Source organism: Rhinoderma darwinii, chromosome 7 (assembly GCF_050947455.1).
Source record: "Rhinoderma darwinii isolate aRhiDar2 chromosome 7, aRhiDar2.hap1, whole genome shotgun sequence".
Lineage (NCBI taxonomy): Eukaryota > Metazoa > Chordata > Amphibia > Anura > Rhinodermatidae > Rhinoderma > Rhinoderma darwinii.
The window spans coordinates 122,107,089-122,130,196 of record NC_134693.1 but is presented as its reverse complement, the minus strand read 5'-3'; the positions used below and the strand labels follow the sequence as shown (position 1 = coordinate 122,130,196).

At 41.6% G+C, this 23,108-nt stretch overlaps 1 protein-coding gene across 2 annotated transcripts in view; it reads right to left on the bottom strand.

Moving 5' to 3' along the window:
* The window catches only part of APPL1 (adaptor protein, phosphotyrosine interacting with PH domain and leucine zipper 1), a 32,658-nt gene that overhangs the window by 5,642 nt on the left and 3,908 nt on the right, over positions 1-23,108 (bottom strand). For both annotated transcript variants that reach the window (XM_075833922.1, XM_075833923.1), the window contains exons 3-19: positions 21,228-21,287; positions 20,341-20,412; positions 16,542-16,629; positions 16,393-16,434; positions 13,302-13,360; positions 12,477-12,623; positions 12,304-12,386; positions 10,730-10,888; positions 8,368-8,556; positions 6,870-6,912; positions 6,604-6,660; positions 5,454-5,542; positions 2,766-2,948; positions 2,547-2,593; positions 1,358-1,532; positions 1,231-1,267; positions 425-571 (exon numbers count right to left, since the gene is read on the bottom strand). In XM_075833922.1, the coding sequence (XP_075690037.1) occupies positions 425-571; positions 1,231-1,267; positions 1,358-1,532; positions 2,547-2,593; positions 2,766-2,948; positions 5,454-5,542; positions 6,604-6,660; positions 6,870-6,912; positions 8,368-8,556; positions 10,730-10,888; positions 12,304-12,386; positions 12,477-12,623; positions 13,302-13,360; positions 16,393-16,434; positions 16,542-16,629; positions 20,341-20,412; positions 21,228-21,287 (1,677 nt within the window). The remainder of the gene's footprint in view (positions 1-424; positions 572-1,230; positions 1,268-1,357; positions 1,533-2,546; positions 2,594-2,765; positions 2,949-5,453; positions 5,543-6,603; positions 6,661-6,869; positions 6,913-8,367; positions 8,557-10,729; positions 10,889-12,303; positions 12,387-12,476; positions 12,624-13,301; positions 13,361-16,392; positions 16,435-16,541; positions 16,630-20,340; positions 20,413-21,227; positions 21,288-23,108) is intronic.

The following is a 23,108-nucleotide window of genomic DNA, read 5'->3' as shown; positions in this document are numbered from 1 at the left end:
CCTAATAACTACATCACTGATCCTGTGCATATATGAAAAAACTTCCTGTCCTGTGCATCTTCTGACATGGTTATACTCCATCAATTACTTCTGATCCATTTCTGGTTATATTAATACTGATACATGCATTTATTGTTTATGAATCTACACACGGAGACAGAGGAGATCTCAGTATGGCAAAGCGTCTGCCTTTTTGGCTTTCAAATCTGTTACAATTTTAAGGCAATTCACACTCCAGTGACTGTCAGAACTACCAGTGTGGGGAATGGGCATCAATAATAATAATATATTTTTTTTATATTGCGCCAACCTATTTTGCAGCACTTTACAATTGGGGAAGTAACAAACAAGTAAAACGCCAAGTAATCAAAACAGACAATGCAAACGTTCATGGCGTGGAGAGTTAATAATACAATAGATTTACCTTCTCTCCTTCATTGTTTGACTCAAAGATGTAGCACACGGAGACTGGTCTTCCCTCTGTCCGTCCTCCTGCTGTTCGGAGCACAAATCCAAACAGACGCTTGTTCTCCTGATGTGTAGCATATAAAACCACATTGGGTAGAGGAAACTGAAAAACAACCACAAAGCCACTTATCACTGACCTGTAACTACCGGAGTTCTTCTAACAGAGATTCAATGTCATCCATATTGTCTTTTATGTAACAGAACCGGAGTATAAGAAAAACACCAGCGGTAGAAAAATCTGCACTGCAAAAAGGTGCTGGCGGTGAAGAGTCAAAATAACCATATCAGTCTCTTGGTCGAAACACTGATCTCCCGTGAAAAAGAGCGCCGATCAATGATACAGCTCGTTGATCGGCACTTGTTAGCTCCCTTCACAAGGAGATATGAATGGTATGTATGGGGACAAGCGAACGTTACTATAATCACTCGCACCTGTGCATTTGCATCCTGCTGGCAGCACATCTCCCTGTAAACAGAGGGAGATGTGCTGTCGACAATGAGAATATTTATTGCTGCATAAACGATACGATCAGCCGATGAACGAGCGTTTACAGTTTACAACAATAAAAGGAGTCCTGGTAATATAACCGCTGGAAATAAAAATGCACTAGAATACTGCCCTCTAGTGACCAGTAAGGTGCCTTACATGCTACTGTAACCTTACTGAATAGAAACCACCAGACAGCGTCTTTAATTCAGTGCCAGCTCTCCAGTGCGTTGATCGGTTTTACATTTACATATTATAGTAATGACAGCACTTACCCTCAGCCTCGTCACTTGTGTTTGAGGGTCAATCAGCCTAGAATGACATGGTTGGTACAGAGTTATGGGACATACATTATTGTCTTTGTCTGAGGTTTCGTTTTAGCAATGAATGTATACAACTTACTTTAAACAGTCACAAGTCACAAGGAGGTGCGACTCCGTCATACGGAAGATGTTGTGTATTGCACGGGCCGCTAAGATTTGGCGCATAGTTTCATATACAACCTCCGGACAGTCATCCGCTTTTACTTCCATAGATCCCAGGAAACGTACAATAAATAACTGATGGAGGATTGAATCTAAAAACATAAAAAAAGTGAAAATTACTACTTAATAACTACTCATTGCCATGATCCGAAATTCCCACGGATCCTTGTCCTCGTTATTTATAGATATAATAGCAGATAATATAATTGTAAACTATAGAGAAACAATATTCTGTAAAGTGTCCTGTTAAAGAGGATCTGTCACTTTTCCCGACATGTCTGCTTTAGCAAATAATTGTATTCCCCATGAAAAAATTATTCTGGAGCTTTATTTCTTAGAACTCTACCTTGTTCCATTCCTCTATTATTCCTCCTAGAAATGTGTAAATTATTTGAAGACTGGGTGTTACCAGATAGGGGTGCGTCCCTACACACACACACACACACACACACACACACACACACACACACACACACACACATACTGTCCAATCAGTGCTGACAGAGTAAGACTGTGTAGGAACATGCCTCTTTGACAAGGGGAGTGGTAAAACCCCGTTTTAAATTTCTAGGAGGATTAGTAGAGGAATGGTACAATGCAGAGTTCTAAGAAAATATGTCCCAGAATTGTTTTTTTATGGGGAATACAAGTATTTGACATGCCAGGAGAGGTGACTGGTCCTCTTTAAGGCCACGTTCAGACTTGGCAGATTTGTTGGGTACAATACATGTGAAGGTGGTTTTTAAAACCTTATTCACACACAGATTTTACCGCTGTGGATTTGCATTGCAAAGAGTTAAATCCCAGGAATTTCTTCAATATAAAAAGGGATGCTGCAGATTTGGAAATTTTGTTGTGCAGCAAAATCTGCTGCGGAACAAAAAGCGTCATTTGAATTTATTCTATGTCTCCTTTAGAACAACAGAAGTAAAATATTCCCGTTTTCACAGGACTGCACATAGTCATCAGCTACAATCCAAGAAGTAAAATGCCTAAACCATAGAGCCGCACTGACTATGCCAAGCTCTACCTAATGTTATCATATCTACTAGAGGGTTTAGAGCGTGAATCTGTAAGGTTTATGTGATAAAAAAATAAAATATTACCTTCCGATTCCGATTTCTGTCCAGATTCTCCAAAAGGGTTCGTTCTTCTAAAGATAAACAAAAATACACACAATATATATATTATTTTTATTTTTTTTCAAATCAGAGAGCAAATTCTACTGGTCGTACAAAAAGGAAATAAATAGGTAATAATAATAATAATAATAATAATAATAACATTCAGAGCTAAAATATGACAAAATATTGTACGGTTTGTACCTGCCAGACTGTCCTGGAGTTCTGGGTTGTCCAGATTGGTCTTCACTGACCGGTGAAATGATATCAAACTGTATAGGAGTGTCCGGTGCCACAATGGAGTCCAGGGAGAGAGCAGTTAAAGCGGAAGAATCGGAGCCCACTGAGCTAGTGCTGTTTGTACGGGTGGTGCGGGGACGAGACGGTCTGCAGAAGAAAGTGTCATGTGATTAATTCTGTGTATGTCACAGTTAGGCTGTGCCAGTGATACTACATACAAACATACACGTAAAGCTCTGCAACTTTCTAATACAAAGCGGGTTTCAATTCCTCATCATTTTCTAGATCTAAGTTTGCTGTCAGTGAATGAAAACATTCTTGTTAACATGCTGAAAACCCGTACACACCTAATATTTCTCACAGCTGAGAAGTAGATACAATTGTGTCCAAAGTGAGCAATCCTCTGTGAGCTAAATACATCAGCAGCAGCACAAATTACTGATAGTTTAATGTATCAGTCTGGAGTCTAGGATGTTTAGCTCACACAGGGATGTTGTCACTTTATGCATTGATGTCATATTTATTAGGTTCTAACCACTGAACCTCAGCAATGGCTTTTTGTTTTTTTCACTGAAATAGCGCCACCCCCGTCCAGCTGCTGTGCCTGGAATTGCAACACAGCCACGGTCAAGTATAGAGACGGTGTAAGAGAAGAGACTGGGTTGCAAACAAATATAGGCTTTAAATCACTAAAGCTATTATGCTAATGCCTCAACATATATAGACCCTAAAAAGTAATCACATCCTATCAGTCAAGTTCAAGAAATATTGTAAGTGTCGGCTGGGGTTAGTTGAAGTAAATCACCCCTAAGTAATCTGATAGGTTCAGTGTCAGCGGGTCCTACGTGATCAGGATTTATCACTAGATACAGCTGTTCTGTATAGAGAATACAGAACAGCTGTATCTAAAAAAGCAAAATGAATTTTTAATAAAAACGAATTAAGAGGTTACACTAATCACACTGATTGATCATTTAAAAAAAAAAAAAAAGCCCTCAAAAGGTGTACAATAGCCTTTACGTATAACAAGCCGATGTTTAAAGGGGCTTTCTGAATTAGAATTCGTTAACAGGGCATTTTCAATGGGTTTTCTAACTTATCCAGGACCCTCATCAATTAGGAGTGAAACATTTCTGCATCAAATACATACCTCCCGACGTCTGAATTCCCATTCGCAGGTCATTTTAAACCCTACCACAATTCCCCCAGAAACACCCACTTTGGGGCATATTTACATGGGTATTCCATTGATTTCAAAGGGCACGGTGTAATATTTAATTTTCCCTGTGGTGGCAATGCAGTGTGCCTAATCTTTCAGAATAAGCTGTCATGAGGAATAACACTAATTCTGTCCAATTTATGAGCTGTAGTCGGCTTATTTAGCAGTTTTCCCCTCTGCTGCACTAATTCTCAGTTTACTCTGAGCTAGTGGATGATGCCTAACGGCCATCATGTCTTCTATACCCATCACACATAGAAGAGGAGAATCCTGCTGTATCTATCACATATATCAAAGCAGCATGGAGGACCTCATACAGCAGTAAGGAGCAGTGTAGCTAAGATGAGATAGAACACTTTCTAAAGGCTGCAGCAGCATCTTTGTTTGTTTCTCTGCTCCTGTTCTCCCCTTCCCCACTCCCCTCTCCTTAAACTTCTATGGGCAGCATGCAACCTAATACCTCAGTGAGCTGATAGTCCATTTCATCTCTCGAGACGGATTTTAGCATTGACTTGAGAGTGAATGATCAGTGCAGGAGGCGGGGGGTGGGGTGGAGAAAGAGGCATTTTTTTCTAATAAGATATTAAAGTTTCTTATATTTACTTGTATTATTTATTTATGCAAAGTTTGTTGAAAGGTTAGTGACCATTTAAACGCTTGCTGCCGGCTTTATCCCGCAGATTAGCCGATCACTGGAAGTTCAGTAAATCGTCAAGGAAACTGAACAAAAAAGGGATTATCCAAGGCAGGGAAAGAAAGAAGTCAGGCGGAACGTATCACCATGAGTCCTCGATTTCTTCTTGTTTGAGGAACACACAGAGAATCCTGCAGACTGACAATCACTGCGGACAAGTTTTTCTTCCTTTTACTTTCCTCATTCAGTAGTCACCCATGTCCAGAATAACACAAGGCACCAATTTCATATCCAAAAACCCATTCTGGAACCCTTGTTTGTTAGACACAAGGGCATCAAGTAGCAGTCAAGACCTTGAAAACCTCTGGTCATGTAGCAACTTGAGTTCAAACTCACGCTTCACTTGAAGTTGTGCCCAAAGAGAAGACAGAAACAAGAATAACTCAGAACCTGTGGTCAGGAGGTCACAGGATAGCGCCACAATCTTCACAGTGTCTCATTACTAGTGAGGATTTATCCGGAGGACTCTTGCTTCTTAAGTGAATACCAGGTAAAGCCACAGTCTATTCAGAAATAGCGGAGGTTTAATGTGCTGCCCCTTTCATCCTGCCTTTGCAATGACAGTAGAGTCTATGCTTATTCCTTGAGACCTGTGATAGATATGTACTCCTATATAATCAGAACTACCACCCCGGCACTGAAAAGCCAATTCGTTCTTTTTTTATTTTCAACTAGTTGTCACTAATCTGAGCAACTTGACCTACGACAATGTCTGGTAGAGCAGATAGAGGATACTTACACGGGCCGCATGCTCTCATGTCGTTGCTGGAAAGATGGAGATGGAGTCACGGCTTCTATGGCAGACTGGTTCACTCTAGCCGCAGTTTCCTGTGATGGAAATGTTCAAGATCATGTCAATTAAGACACATTTAGGCTACAGTTCACAAAGTCCACCGCAAATCAGATTTTTTGCAGTGGTCGGAAAGGTTTATTTGCACTATTTTCAACCATAGGAAAAGATTGAAATCACCCTTGAATCATGCTGCGATCGTTCGGAGAATCACGGGCGACTCTGTCACAGTGGAGCCCAAACCCTAAAGCAAATCTAACTGGCAGGTAATAGTAGTTTTTGAAATACAGAGATGGTTTTCAACCAAATGTTATTTTTTTTTATTTCTTGGGAAAATTTCAAGAACACCTTCCATAATAGTGATTAGGATATACAGAAATAGCCAAGCAGGCCAGATCAGGGGGGTCTCTGCAGTTACACCCCCAATATTTAGACATTTATGGTATATCTTATCCAATACATATAGATGTACATGTAAAAGCTTTGTGAAGCCCCCCAACCACAAGATCTGAGGGCAATAAGCCTGCCCTATGATGGACAAAAAGCAAAGATCTCTTATAATGATTGATCTGGCTTGTAATGTCAAACTACAGACATTAAGGGTATGTCCAAACGTCAGGGCTCCTGCACCGAAAATCTGTGACAATTTACAGCACAATACACGTGGATGGGTTTTTGACATATAGTGTAAAAAAAATCTGTACAAAAATAAGGGCACAGCATGTCCATTGTATTGCAAAGGGTGGAAACCGACATGCAAGATTGTATCATTTCTGCAACAGAATGGGCATGCTGCAAATTTGCTGCTTGCCTTGATTTCCGCGGTTGAATTATATCCGTCACGTCTGGATTTAGCATTAAAATTAGACTTTTTTTTTTATCGACTAATGGGCCTCGGTTTACAGCCTGTCATAAAACTGGTTGTGTCTGTGGTCAGTTGGTGGCAGGCAAAATTTTTGTAGAAATTTGGATGCAAATTATTTAATGCTGCTCTATCCGAAGACATCATATAATTTACCTTCAACGAACGTATATTCGGAAAATGTTGGAATTCTGTCGCTTCTGGTGAGAATAGAATCTCTAGGTTACAGAAACTCACCTCAGGGTTCTCGGTTAGATATATACGTTTGGAGATGTTATTTATTGTAGTTATCCACTGCAACACAAGAATAAAGGGTTATAGTAATAACGTATCACATATGTGAAATATAGCACAATAAAATTCAAGGCTAAATAGACTTTTTTTAAAGTCTTTAGAATTTCTCATGTCTGTTACCTTTCATCATATTTTCCCTATTTTAGTTATCCTCGATGGTAAATAATGGCGCTAAATAAGAAAACAATTGAAAGATGCAGATGTCTTACCTCTTCACTGTCCTTCCTGCTCTCGGCTTGTAGAATTACAGACCTACAAAGAAAGGAAAAGCTGCAGATGTCAAGGCATCAGGTACACGAGCGCAGCTCTGAATATATTAATGTGACTGCAAAACAAAGGGTCTTTATGTTGCTATTCAGGCCTCATGCACACGACCGTAAAAACTCCCGTTATTACGGGTCGTAATTACGACCCGTAATAACGGGCTCATAGACTTCTATTGGCGACGGGTGCCTTCCCGTTTTCTCACGGGAAGGTGCCCGTGCCGTTGAAAAAGATAGAACATGTCCTATTTCAGGCCGTAATAACGGCACGGACAGTCCATAGAAGTCTATGGAGCTCTCGTAATGACGGGTGGCTACATGTGTGCACCCGTCATTACGGCAGCGTTGCTAAGCGACGTCAGTAAATAGTCACTGTCCAGGGAGCTGAAAGAGTTAACTGATCGGCAGTAACTCTTTCAGCACCCTGGACAGTGACTACCGATCAGTATAAACCTGTAAAAAATAAAAATAAAAGACTTTCATACTTACGCGTCACCAAGACAACGGCCGGGTAAGTATGAATTTCTTTAACTTTTATTACAGAAAAGGCTGTCCCTTCTCTCTATCCTGCACTGATAGAGAGAAGGGGCTGCCGATTAGTGCAGTGCTATTTTGCCGCCAAAAACGTGCCTGTAAATACGGGTGGAATACGGGTGACACCGGACCCATATTTACGGGCACGGGTTCGTAAATACTGGTGCAAAACGGGTGGAATACGTGCGACACCGGACCCGTATTTACGCCAGTATTTACAGGTGGGAAAAAATACGGTCGTGTGCATGAGGCCTAAGGCGATGCTCTTATTTTGCGTATTGACATTGCATGACGTGGGTATGGCCTTAGGATGTTTGGAGACACGAGGGTCCTTACTGCTTTATAATTATGCAACTCATACACTCGTAGTGCTGCTTTTTGCTCACTACGAAATCTCACGTATAAATCCAGTCTAGATGTCCCCAAGTGCTTTTAAGGGGAAGAAATCATTACTTGAGTTACCCCACCCAGAAACCCTATTACTAAGGAAGACCTGCACTGCATTTAATTGTACACTCTGATGCAGTGCCCGACGGGGAGGTGCATGACACGGGGACAAAAACAATGCCAAAGAGAGAATCCCTGTGTCATGCCCTGCAGGTAATGGCTTGACGCGGCTAATATCACATATGTCAAGATCTTCCATGCTGGAGGAAATTGTGGGGCCAGAAGCAGCACTCTATGAAACAATCCTAATGACTATGGGTCCTTTTGCAGGGGCCAATGATCAGCCAAACGAGCGCTCACAGAACACTCGTTCCCAATCATTTCCCTGTGTAAACCAGGCAACGATCAGCCGATGAACGGGGAAAGGCTCATTCTTCGGTTGGTTGTATAGTTTATGCAGGAGACCTTTCTTAACATTTCTCGATTCACAATAAGGGGTTAATGCGATAATGCGGATACCAACTTCTTTCCATCAAAGGAGGTGATTTGGAAGCAGTATCTTCGATCTTCAGAATCCACAGCCATCACAGAGCAGTTGTCTATGTCCATCACCAGGCCTCCAGCCACATCTCCCCTCGCCTGACTCATAAGATTACCTCCCTGAGTGAAGAAATAATGACGCTCCCAAGTCGAGGACACCAGCCCCGTCTTACTGAAACAGAAATGAACCCGAGACTTAGTCATACAAGCAGATAAAACTGTATTTCACAAAAATTGGCATCTTAAAGCAAACTCATCCTGAAACCATAACAGCGGATGATATGGGGAAGACTGGGCATCATTGCACCTACGTCAGGGCTGGTGAATGGAGGCCACATAAGCGCTCACCCCATGTGACGCACTGGTTTGCAGTCCACATAGCTGCGGATTCTGCAACCAAGGACCGGATTCACCCGAGCGTGTGCTTTTTGCGCAAGCAAAAAACGCGCCGTTTTGCCTGCGCAAAAGGCACTTAACAGCTCCGTGTGGCCTCGGCATATGATGCGCGGCTGCGTGTTTTTCGCGCAGCCGCCATCATTATGACACTCCGTTTGTATGTTTGTAAACAGAAAAGCACGTGGTGCTTTTCTGTTTTCATTCATCCTTTTCACAGCTGTTGCGCGAATCACGCTGTTCGCACGGAAGTGCTTCCGTGTGACATGCGTGGTTTTCACGCACCCATTGACTTCAATGGGTGCGTGATGCGCAAACAACGCACAAATATAGGACATGTCGTGACTTTTACGTAGCGGACTAACGCTGCGTAAAAATCACGCACATGTCTGCACGGCCCCATAGACCAATATAGGTCCGTGCGACGCGTGTGAAAATCACGCGCGTTGCACGGACGTATATCCCGTTCGTCTGAATAAGCCTTAAAGAGGCTCTGTCACCAGATTTTGCAACCCCTATCTGCTATTGCAGCAGATAGGCGCTGCAATGTAGATTACAGTAACGTTTTTATTTTTAAAAAACGAGCATTTTTGGCCAAGTTATGACCATTTTCGTATTCATGCAAATGAGGCTTGCAAAAGTACAAGTGGGTGTGTTTAAAGTAAAAGTCCAAGTGGGCGTGTATTAGGTGCGTACATCGGGGCGTTTTTACTACTTTTACTAGCTGGGCGTTCTGATGAGCAGTATCATCCACTTCTCTTCAGAACGCCCAGCTTCTGGCAGTGCAGACACAGTCGTGTTCTCAAGAGATCACGCTGTGACGTCACTCACTTCCTGCCCCGGGTCCTGCATCGTGTCGGCCACATCGGCACCAGAGGCTACAGTTGATTCTGCAGCAGCATCAGCGTTTGCAGGTAAGTAGCTACATCGACTTACCTGCAAACGCCGATGCTGCTGCTGCTGCTGCAGAATCAACTGTAGCCTCTGGTGCCGATGTGTCCTCGCTCGTCCGACACGATGCAGGACCTGTGAGTGACGTCACAGCGTGATCTGGCTGGGCGTTGTGAAGAGAAGTGGATGATACTTCTCGTCAGAACACCCAGCTAATAAAAGTAGTAAACACGCCCCGATGTACGCACATAATACACGCCCACTTGGACTTTTACTGTAAACACGCCCAGTTGGACTTTTGCAAGCCTCATTTACATAAATACAAAAATGGTCATAACTTGGCCAAAAATGCTCGTTTTTTAAAAATAAAAACATTACTGTAATCTACATTGCAGCGCCGATCTGCTGCAATAGCAGATAGGGGTTGCAAAATCTGGTGATAGAGCCTCTTTAAGGCTGATATTACCCGGCCCGACATGGGCTGTGTAAACGAGCACCGATCAACGAGATAGCTCGTTGATCTGCACTCATTTGCGCCTTTCACAAGGAGCTAATATGGGGACGAGCGATCGTTACTCAGATCGCTCGTCCCCATCCATTTCTAACATGTCGGCAGCGCTGCAACAACGATAATAGTTTCGTTATTTAAAATTATGCCGTCAGCCAATGAACAAGCGTTTGCTCGCTCATCGGCTGATCTTTGCCCGGTTTACACGGGAACGAGCGGTTTGCCCGATAATTGGCAGGTGTAAAAGGGCCTTAAAAGGATGATCTTACTTTATACCAAGCGGCCTGTTACAGGTTTACTCTAACATAGTGATCTTTTTTCTGTGCCAAACTGTTGTGAAACTACAACCCCTAGCATGTGTGACTTTGCAAAAAAAAAAACAAAAAAAAAACATCCTTCATTTATTTGTGTTGTTCATTTTAATATATATATATATATATATATATATATATATATATATATATAAAAATTAAACATTTAAAAAAAAAGACATACAGACTTGGGATATGCTTTCTGAAATAATATTCACACGTAAGACTCTGCTTTCCCATACTTGCGTATGTTGAGGTAGCCGGCTTTCCTTGTTAGATTGCGGTTGATGGGAAGCTTCTTTGGGTCTGGGTCAGGAATATACAAGGGTTCGCTTGCCACCTCCATGTCCTGGATGGTTTGCTGCATCGTGTCTACCTCACTGTCCATCTCTCTACGTACACTGAAATACAAAAAGTCATGTAACATGTCAGCAGAAAAAAAAAACCACATCCGTTAGCCATAGCTACTAATAATGTTTGGAGGCACAGACATCTCAGGAACAACATAGATTTCAATGGTGTTGTGGCGTCACCCCTTCATTCAAGCATCAGTGGTGGGTCCGAGCTCGTAGACCCGCTCTCATATTATTGTTTATCATCGCAACATAATTTCAGAAGCTTTTTAAAAAGACACCCCTTAAGGCCCCATGCACACGACCGTGTTTTTGCGGCCGCAATTCCCCGGAAAATCCACGGGAGAATTGCGGCCCCTTTCTTTTCTATGGGGCCATGCACACGACCGTAGTTTTTGCGGTCCTTGCACGGCCCGGGAGCCCGGACCGCAGAAAGAACGGGAATGTCCTATTACGGCCCGGTTCTGCGGTCCGGGCTCATTGAAATCAATGGCGGCGGCCATGTGCATGTCCCGCGATTGCGGGCGGCCTGCGGCTGACAGTCCGCAGCCGGCCGACCCGAAAATCACGGCCGTGCACACGGCTACGGTCGTGTGCATGAGGCCTAAGTTAAGACATTGGCCAGATACAAATATTAGAAAGACTTAGAAAACCTATTTTCAAATAGCCTCTCACTCTGGAGTACCCGGCACATCCATGTATTACACAAACTGCTCATTAATTTCAATGGAAACTGTGTAATGCTTCATTTCTCCTGGGGTGGCGCTGCAGGGGAATCTAACACTTGTTGATGGATTTTCCCACAGATTACAGCTGATCACTGGGAGGTGCCAGCAGGAGGAAATACGGTCATCAGCTAAAATTCAAGGGACCCTCTAAAACAGAAAAGGAATTATTCAAAACAGGCAACCCCTGAAAATAATTTCGGTGGCTCTATTTAAGACTCTCTGGGTTTTTTGCTTACCCTCAACAACCATGGGGTCCTCTAAGCAACTGATTGAGAATAATTAAAAAAAAAAAAAAGAAAGGATAATTGATTAACAAAGCGGAAGGTGGCTTTCAAAGATTTCGAAGCTCTTCCTGTTTGCAATTTCCTTTGTCCAATATGTCTTGATGAGACAATCCCTTTCAAGACTAAAGACGTCCTAGTGATCTGCTGATCGCAGCAGGTCCGAACTCCGAAAACCGTGGCTATTAGCGGTTATCACTAGGAACCTACCTCCCTATGTACATTTACCCAGGTCTCCCAAGACATCCACATGCCCTAGCCATATAGATGTGGAAGTTATCTTGCCTCTCTTTACTAGTTAATCCAAAATGACTTTTAAAATAAAGATCAGGGGCACAAAGAGCAAAGCAAATAGAATTCCCCTAAAAAATAATAGATTTTAGAGGATATTCTACCAGTAAAACAGAAACGGACTGCACAATGTATACATGATTTATCTGGAAATAAAACTCACTTCTGCACACTTGTTGAAATGTTTGACATGAATTCCTCCAACTGACCATTCAGGTTCTCCGAGCCCATCTTGAAAAAATTAATCTAGATAAAAATGATGAATAGAACGAACAGATATAATGAATAGATTCATAGATATATTTCATTATTGGCCCAAATCTACAATGACTTTACCTGAGCTTGCATGTACCCTAAAAGCGGCTCTAAAATTGCAATTTTCTTTTTGTATTGGATGGTGTTCAGTGCACAAAAATAATGCATCATGGTCTGATGCTGCTTTTTCCTGGCTGTGTAAACATCTTCAGTGGCTTCAAACTTGGTCTACAAATAAAGTCAGATGTCAGTTCATTGTATAACTGCAAGGCCAAGAATTTCATGTGACCAACAACCTATAAGAGTATTAATATTTGCAAAACAGCTCTCCTCCTGAGGAAAGGAGACTGTCTCTCTAGTGCCCCCTACAAACGGTTACCCTGTAAATCAATGTCTGAACCTTTAAAATGTCCCTGAATCATGACTCAGGTTATCACCCAAACCAGAGACCCATGTGTAGGCTTCAAAACAACTCCAAAACAGTGCTGTCTACAGATGGGTCTGGCTGAGAATCTGTCATGTTTCAGGGTTGCACTTACAGGGTAGTCACCTATAGATGGCACTAGAGAAACCGTTTCCTTCCTTCTGGAGGAGAGCTTTTTTACATATTTTTTTCCCAGGAAGCATTGCCATACTAGTTGGCTCTCCACAAGGAAAATCAGTACCTTCCATTCTCCATACGCAAATTAATTAAATAACGTGGGAAAGTCGTTTCAATACTGCACTCCTCGTTGTTTTTTGTACTGGATAAGATTTCTGTATAAGAGATCTTATTTGATCACAGTTCACAGGACCCATTTTTAGGAGCAACATACAGGAGAGAACAAAGAAAGAAAGAAATGCTACAGAAAATGTAATAAACAAATGGTCACGAAAACGATGTAGTGGAATAAAGCCATAGTTCACCTTTTCATTTTCTCGCCTTTTAGACAGCCGGCTGTATCTGTTGATTGCTACATCATGATCTAAGGCAAAAAGTACATTAGTCACTATTCCCCATCACAAGAGATATTTAAATGTTTCGTAAAGCAGGATTGTGTCCCCCCCAAAAAACAAAGCAAGATAATACCGTCCTAGAATCTGCTAAATTGCCACCAACTTGTAGCAGAACAGAGATTTTATGACCACGTTTTACAATTTAAAGGGGAGTGGCTGCTGCCACAAGTAGGCGGAGAGGACGGGAGAGCTGGCTGATTTTGTGTGGCTCATTGTATTAAAGTCTTTGTTAATGACAGAAACAGTCAGTCACAGGACCCCAGTTATCCCAAAGAGTTGGGACCCCACCTATGATATATTTATGTGATAGCCTGTGGATATCCAAGAAATGTTGTTGGGCAGAATACCCCTTTAATGGTCAATTTACACAGGTAATTTCTAGTAGAGAGACCAAGCTACAAAATCCAACCATCATCAGACACTTGTTTTTGTAACATAAAGCCAGTTTTCATGCTTGCTGTCAGTGAATAGGAAAAAAATGGTTTACATTTTGAGGCTAAAAATCAATTCAGACCTAAGGGTGCCCGTACACAATGTGGCCGAGATGCAAAAATTCACGTCCCCCCTTGGCGGTTTTTGTCCCGTAGTTACCGGTCAGATGGCAATTAATGATCGGCCACATTCTGTACGTGCACCCTAATACTTCTACCAGAGGAGTTTGCTATGATTGTATCCAGTCTTGGCAATCATCTATGAGGTAGATCGCTTTTCTTACAGACTTAGGCCCCGTTCACACAGTTTTTTTTTGCAGGCAAACTATCAGCACAGTAGATAGATTTATATTGCTGATGTATTTAAATCACAAAGTATTGCCTGGAGCGGAAATAATTGTAGCAAACTCCCAGTTGTGAGTAGTATTAGATCTGTACAGGTTTTTAGCCTCTGGATGATAACAATAAGGTTTCCATTCACTGACTGCAAGCAGGGATTTTGAAGACAGTGAGGAATTGAAACACAACATTTATTAGAAAGTAGCAGAACTATTTATTATACAATGATTAAAGGGGTATTCCTCGAATCGACAATTATCCCCTATTCACAAGATAGACGGAAACACTGGCCACAGAAGCAAAGGAGCACCGAGTGGATTTTGGGGCCTCATTTTTATTAGAATATATTTTAGGCACCATGTCAGGTTAGAAGAGGTCTTGTGGTGCCAAAAGTGACCCCATTTTGGAAACTACACCCCTCAAGGACTTTTTCTCGGGGTATAGATAGCATTTTGACCCAACAGGTTTTTTTTACAGAATTTAGTGGAATTAGGCCTTGAAAAATTAACATCAAAATTTTTTCCACTAAAATGTTAACATTTTTCATTTCACAAGAGATAAAAAACGAAAAGCCCCCTAACATTCGTACAGCAATTTCTCCCGATTACGGCAATACCCCACATGTGGTCATAAATCGTTTTTCATTAGAAATTAATTAACCCTTTCAGGACTGATCTTTTTTTTTTTGCTTTTTCAGTTTCGTTTTTCACTCCCCGCCTTCCAAGAGCCATAACTTTTATATTGTTTCACCATATTCTGAGAGCCATAACTTTTTTGTTTTTTGGCAGTTTGAGTGGTGTGAGGGCTTATTTTTGGCGGGACGAGCTGTAGTTTTTATTGGTAACAATTTTTAGGACAAACAACTTTTTGATCACATTACATTTTTATTTTTTTTAGAGCGAAGGGGACCAAAAAACAAGGATTTTGCAGTTTTGAATGCTTTCTTTTTTTACGTCGTTCACCGTGGGCTATAAACAACTATTTAACTTTATTCTGAGGGTCGATACTATTGCGGCGATACCAAATGTATATAGTTTTTTTTATGTTTTGCAGCGTTTGTACAATAAAATCACTTTTTTTTATATAAAATAATTTATTTTTTGTTTCACCATATTCTGAAAGCTGTAACTTTTATTTTTCAGTCAAAAAAAGCTGTGTAAGGGCTTGTTTTTTGCAGGATGGGTTGTAGTTTTTATTGGTGCTATTTCGGAGGAAAAGGTGACCAAAAAATAGCAATTCTGGAATTGTTTTTTACTTTTTGTTTTTTGCGGTGTTCACCGAGCGGGAAAAATAACATTATAGTTTTATAGTTTGGGTTATTACGAATACGGTGATACCAAATATGTGTACTTTTTTTTCCTATAATAAAAGACTTCTAGGAAAAAAGCCAGTTTTTGTAGCTTATAACTTTTATTTTTACACTTTTCTAAAACATTTGTAATAACTTTTCTTTACTTTTTTTTTTGTCCCTTGAAGATTTGCAGCTCTGATCGCCGCTAGAATACATTACACTACCTACGTAGTGGTCCTCATGGGCTTCTGTGCATGGCAGACCCAGAGGCCATTGTATAGCCTCTGGTTGCCATGACAACCATCTGCAACACCCGCAATCGATGCCCGGAAAAGTTTGTTGCTACCAAAAAAAACTTTCCCTGCGATGGCCATGATTGGTTACCATGACCATCACATGATGTGAACCTGAACCAATCAGGTACTGATAAAGTCTCAGAGACCAGAGGCAGGTGTCAACAGTGCGATCCGGGTGTCATCAGCACTCAGACACCCGATCGCTCTGTTAACACCCACCATGAATGCACGTCGGCGCCGCACAGAGCCCAGCAAGCGCCGACGTGAATTTACAGTGAGCGGTCGGGAACCGTTTAAGCTTTATTTTAACTACATTATTAATTGCATCTACTTTTCAGAAATGTCAATCTCGGTCCAACCCAATGATTTCAATCAGTGGAAATAATGCTGCAGAGCTCAACCCTAATCATCTCTAGATTCCACGCTACAGTGTAAAATATGACACGTCTCGGTCAATATTTAACACATCCTGATACACCCATACATTTTATATGACTCAAACATACAACTGCTGTGAACTGAACCCATGCATACACCAGGCCTGATGTTATAACACCATCTGCAATGTTTTCTCCACTGTGAGTGTATATCGGCTTCCTAATAAATGTATACAGTTCTATATTTTATACATAAGACTTGCATACCATTACTGGCAATCTGGAAAATCTCATTTAAAGTCAGGATTTCTGTAACGTAAAACAGAGGAAAACAGGCGTTTCATATTAGAATATAATAAATGACACTATATTTATACAAGGAGACCATGCGAGGCTCAGTGTGTGTATAGCATTACCTTTTAAATCCCGCTCTTTAAACTGGCTGATAGGAAACATCATGGCATCAGCCAGCTGTGTGGATAAAACCGCATGGCAGGAGCTGAGCTGTGGGCAGTAAAGCGGTGACAATGGGACAAAGCAGAGTTACATTCACAAACAATATAGGCAACACAATCAGCAGGGTGCTGATCATCAATAAAGTCACATTTGTGGAAATTTAAAGTAAAACTCCACCTTTGTAGGCGCCTTAAAGGGGTTTTCCCATAATCATTATTTGTCACCTATCCACAGGACAGGTGATAAATATCTGATTGGTGGGGGTCCAACCGCTTGGACCTCCACCGATCACGAGAACGGGCTTCCCTTGTCGTTCATGGGAGCTTCATAGGAATGAGGCAGTAGTGGGCATGCTCAACCACCGCTCCATTCATTTCTATGGGGTTCCCAGGAACGGCAAGAGAAGCCCGTTCTCGTGATCGGTGGTGGTCCCAGCGGTCGAACCCCAGATATATATCAACTATCCTGTGGATAGGTGACCATAATGATTATGGGAAAACCCCTTTAAAGGGCCAGTTTCGAAAACCCATTTTCATATACCCTATTAAGGAGTTCTGAGTTAATAGAGGCGGGTCCTCTGTTCAGGATCCTCATCTCTTGGCAAGAGTGGAGAGCGCTTAAAAACAGCATCTTTCGCTCTGAAGGACCTGTTCTGTCCTGCATTACACAGACAATCCATTGGTCTGAATGGGAACGGTGTAATACTTAATTTCCCCTACGGTGGCGCTGCAGAGAAAATAAACAATTACTGCCAGGTTTATCCCACAGATTACAGCTGATTAAAGCGTCTCTCAGTAGGCGGAGACTTCGTGACCCGTTTATTGTCAAGGGACCTTCCTAACAAATTAGGATTGTTCACGGAGTGTAATCTCCTCTAATATCTTCACATCTAATGGATGCCCTAATTTAAAGGGGTTGTCTGCTTTGGGCAATCGTCTTTTATTAGAAGCTTTTACTGATAAACTAATCTCTCCTGGGACCCGCAGAGATTAGCTATAAACTGCCGGGGAACCCTGAATGAAAAAGTTCAATTGTCCTGCGGCGCCACCACAGGTGAAATCAAGCATTACACAGAATTAAAAGTCATGTCTGTGTAATGCATGGATGTGCCGGGTACTCCAGACGCTCATTGTAGCTGTTGGCTTACAGATGGGGGTTGTGAAGGCAGGACTGCCATCTACGAACTCAGAATTCTCTAAACAGGTATTTAAAAATGGTTTTACTAATCCACATAACCTCTTTAAACAGTCCAGCAGGACTTCAATGGTTTTCTCGCCATGAATATGGCGACATGATTCCTCTTGGCCAAACAGCCAAGGGGTCCTCACCAATTAAAATATAGCACGCAACCCCTGATTGCATTTTAATTATCCTTGTTTAACAAAGTTATATCATAATTGTGGACTTGCTTTGCACTCCTGTATTGCTCTAATGTACAGAAGTTGTCAAACATCACTCCTTCCTTTGTATAGCTACTTATAATCTTATCTATACTTTTGATTATGTATTTAGTTATTAATCCGAGTGTATCAAACCTCTGTGAAGTTATGCTGGTCACCTAATATTTCCTTGAAGTGTACCTCTAGAGAAAAATTAAAACTTCACGTGGCTCTTAGATCAAAGCTTAGCCGTGTTCCTCCTCCTAATTCACTAACAGGAAGTTGTTATCATTGTCTGCCATGCTTAAAAGAACAGTGTCACCCCAAAAAAATTTTTTATATGTTAAAGATGTTAGTGCTTTATTAAAAACGTTTGGATTAATTTGTGTGTAACTTTTTTTTATTTTTACACTTTTTCTTCCCTATGGGGGCTGCCATTTTTTTTTCCATTTCTGTATGTGTCGATTAACGACACATACAGACATGGAATACGGCAGCTCCAGTCCCATAGGGACTGCGAACGGGGCCCGTTCCATCCACTTTGGTGTACGCCGCTGTGTGGGAACGGCGCATGCGCCGCTCCCACACAGTTAAATTTGAAATGCGCGCCGTCCGGCGCCATTTTCCTGTGGACCGGAAGTCGCGGCCGGACAGTAAGATTACTACTTCCGGTCGTGGCTTCCGGACTTGTGCACATGGAGCAGCGGCAGCAGACGGAGCGGCGGCGACTGGAGCAGGTAAGTTATTTCTATGTATGTTCGTGTTTCAGTGTGTTTACTACTGTATGTTAACCTTCTACACTGTGTGTTAGCTCAAAAAATGGCGACACACAGTGTAGGAGGTTAGACCGTTCAAACCCCTCGTTTCTCCCGGCACTAGCCAGGATAAAGGAGGGGGGGATTCTGAGAGCTCACTAGAGCAAGGGATTTTTACCCAATTTTGCAGCATAAAGCAATGTGGTTGCTTTACCACATGCAATGCTGCAATTTTGGGAATGGCTCCATCTAGTGACCAGTTCTGGGAAATATTATAAATTGAATCCAATTTATAATATTTCCGGACTTGTGAAAAGAAAAAAAAAATTAGAACAATGTTTAATCACCTACACACTAACTGTTTAACTAAAAAAAAAAAAAACATGTTTTGCTGGCAACACATTCCCTTTAAGATATAGTGGAGCTGCAACCCAGTCACCGGTCACTGTATCTATAAACCTGGTGACTCACATTACTTTTGTCACTCCCTGCCCTTTTACTACACTCCTGTGGTCACAGCGCTCTCACACAACAGAGACTGTCTACTTTATACAGAAGTGAATGTTATTACAGGACTTTATGAGCAAGCAAGTTCTCACTAGACACACAGCTTGTTTGGGTAAAATATCCATGTTATTTAAAGAGGCTCTGTCACCAGATTTTGCAACCCCTATCTGCTATTGCAGCAGATCGGCGCTGCAATGTAGATAAGAGTAACGTTTTTATTTTTAAAAAACGAGCATTTTTGGCCAAGTTATGACCATTTTCGTATTTATGCAAATGAGGCTTGCAAAAGTACAACTGGGCGTGTATTATGTGCGTACATCGGGGCGTGTTTACTACTTTTACTAGCTGGGCGTTGTGTATAGAAGTGTCATCCACTTCTCTTCACAACGCCCAGCTTCTGGCAGTGCAGCACTGTGACGTCACTCACAGGTCCTGCATCGTGTCGGCACCAGAGGCTACAGATGATTCTGCAGCAGCATCGGCGTTTGCAGGTAAGTCGATGTAGCTACTTACCTGCAAATGCTGATGCTGCTGCAGAATCAACTGTAGCCTCTGGTGCCGACACGATGCAGGACCTGTGAGTGACGTCACAGTGCTGCACTGCCAGAAGCTGGGCATTCTGAAGAGAAGTGGATGACACTTCTATACACAACGCCCAGCTAGTAATAGTAGTAAACACGCCCCGATGTACGCACATAATACACGCCCAGTTGTACTTTTACTTTTCAACACGCCCAGTTGTACTTTTGCAAGCCTCATTTGCATAAATACGAAAATGGTCATAACTTGGCCAAAAATGCTCGTTTTTTAAAAATAAAAACGTTACTGTAATCTACATTGCAGCGCCTATCTGCTGCAATAGCAGATAGGGGCTGCAAAATCTGGTGACAGAGCCTCTTTAAGCTATATCTCTCTTTTGCTACGTCACTATATCTCTCACAGCAGGGAGGAAGTAAAGGGCTGCAGTAATTGAAGTCTCTTCCTACTCTGCCCCATATTGCAATAAGTAAACAGCTGTAGTTCCCAGAAGTGCACTGGACTTGCAAGCAACTGAATGTATTCCTCTGGACTGCAGCTATAGCCCGATCCATTGATCCATATGTAACAGAGACACTTACTTCATCAATCACTTTTGAAAACTGCTGTAAGGTTGAAGTCATCACCTCATCGTCGCCCCCTAGAGGAAACCGCTGCAAAAAACAAAAGCATACATTCTGAAATAGGTCACATACAGGTTGCTCTAGAAGCCTCAGATGTGTCGGTTCTTCCTCAACAACAATTTACATAGAATTTTTATTAAAAACCAAGTCTTTGCCACAGCAAAACAACAGAAAATGCCTGCAACATTAAAATATTTTATTTACTATGAAAAATGAATAAATGAGTATTGCTTGTACAAAATAATTTGGAATAAAGAAAAATCGGTCAACAGGGAAAATATGAAGTCAATGTCTGCATGCGCTGCACTTTGAACTAAGAATATAACATGCCAAGCAATTAAGTTGGTTTATCTTTAGCAAAAGTCTCACCCATAACATAGGTTAAAAGAGCAATCCAAGTCAGATATGAATGATCTTCTGTCTGTTCCGATCCATATTGCAGTAGTAAGTGATGGTACACTAAGGCTACATTCACAAGTAGAGTGTTTTGGGTGAATTTCCAGTGCGGATTCTGCACCAAACATCCGCAATTCAATATCAAACTCTAAAATAATTCAAGAATTCTTCTATATGTGTCCCAGGAGATCAGCCATCCTCCCTCACTTTTAACAAGACCTGTCTCTGGCTGTAAGGCAACTGGCTGCAGCAGGAGCCCTCTTCCGTTGTTCTATTTAAATACGTCTACAGCCCTTTCATAAATCAACCCCTGCTTTCTGCAAGATTGTTTGTTTTACAAGCATGAAGAAACTTGTGGGCTAGGCTTTCTTCTGTTAACCTTTATCATTCATTTGTAGGTTTAGTGTTTCTTTAAGTCAAACATACAGCTTTAAAAATTGTTCACATACCTGGTTCTCATACTCTTTCAAAAGTTTGGATGTCAGATGAGTAGCTGCACTTAATTCATTCTGGCGGCACAAAACAACATCAATGAGATACATAGGAATAAAAGTTATGTATAAAAAAAGAATTCCATTAAGTCGTGCATACTCGGCCATCGCTTAAAACCACTTCTCTGCGCCACGGATGGTTTGAGCAATCGGTAGGGATCCGAGTGGTTAGACCCCCATGGATCTAACATTTATTACCTAGCCTGTGGATAGGTGATAAAAGTTAAAGGGAATCTGTCAGCAGTTCTGAGGCCTGAAAACTGCTGACAAAGCAATGGCAGGGGAAGGGCATTGTAAACATTCCTTTTGTCTCTGTCATGCAAGTTGCATGACCGAGAAACCGATTTCTAAATACCCCGGCAGGGCGATTGCAAGTGCCACACTCTGCTCTGCTTTAGCAGCCAATCAGGACACCACTAGAGCCGTCACTCAAAGCAGAGGAATGGGGCATGCTGCATGTTCCGCCTCAGTGGCACTTGTGATCGGCGTACTGGAAGAATTAAACATAATTGCATAACCGAGAAAAAGGTAGGTTTAAAATGCTACCCCTTCCCTACATCGCTCCCTCAGCAGTTTTAGACTTCAAAACTGCTGACACGTGCCCTTTAAGGATACGTCCACCAACAGTCCCACAGTAACTTTACCGAAGTGTCGGGAGTGTGAATAGACATCGCATCCTGGCTAGAGGTGATGTCTATTCACTCTGAAGACACTTCGGTAAAGTTACTGTGGGAGTAAGTGACAGCACAGCATGATCTCGCGAGATCACACTGTGCTGTGGATCAAGCTGGGCTGGAATGAAGAGAAGTGTATGACGCTGATTGGTCACTGATTGTTCAGCGTCATACACTTCTCTTTACAACACCCAGTTGGGGCATTAAGAAACGAATTAGCATAAATCTAAACTAGCTCATAACTTGCTCAAAAATGATCGTTTTTCAAAATGAAAAACACTGCTGTTATCTACATTACAGCGCCAATCAGATTATGTAGGAGATAGGGCACTTATAATCTGGTGACAGAGCCGCTTTAAAGGGGATGTGACTGGTTTCTGAAAATTATTGTTTTTTTTTGGAGATTTATGGTTTACTTCCAGTGGATAAAGTTTTGTCCTGGTCATGTGATGGACACAGGTGCACAGCTCGATAGAGTTACAGTATATATCTTCTAACAATCCCAGCACCTGTGTGTCCATCACATGACCACGGACAGAAGTGTATCCACTAGAAGTAAACAATAAATCTTACTATTGCGTAACAGCAAGCAGAGATCTTAAAAACTATGAGAAATTAATACAGAAAGTATATTGGAAAATTGTATAACTTTTTATTATACAAGAAATAACATTACCGGTAATTTGCTGAAACCGGACAAAACCTTAATGGTCTGGAATATTCCTTAAATAATACAATCCAATGACTCAGATCCTTATACTAAAATAATTTCTCTATTACAGCTACGTAGCATATACAACACTTATCTTGCAAGTCCGGAACTAACCACAAGACTGTCACGCAGCAACTTATTTCTCGCCACTACTTCTCTTTCACGTGTTTAGATTTTAGATTTGTGGTTGTTTATTATGTGTCATGAGCTTAAGAATGCAGAAAAAAAATTGGCTTTACATCTAAGTGGGACGGAATATGATTTTAAGGTTTCTTTTGCAAAGTTGTTCTTTAGGAGCAGTGCTGCGTGCTGATGTTCTCGAGGCAATAATTATTATAATAAACTAGTCCCAAAAAAAAGAAACAGACCTATTCAGCCAAGGCGAGAGAATTACGGAAAAAATAGAAGGCGTGCGACAAATTTATTATATGTTTTAGACAATTTTTACACCTC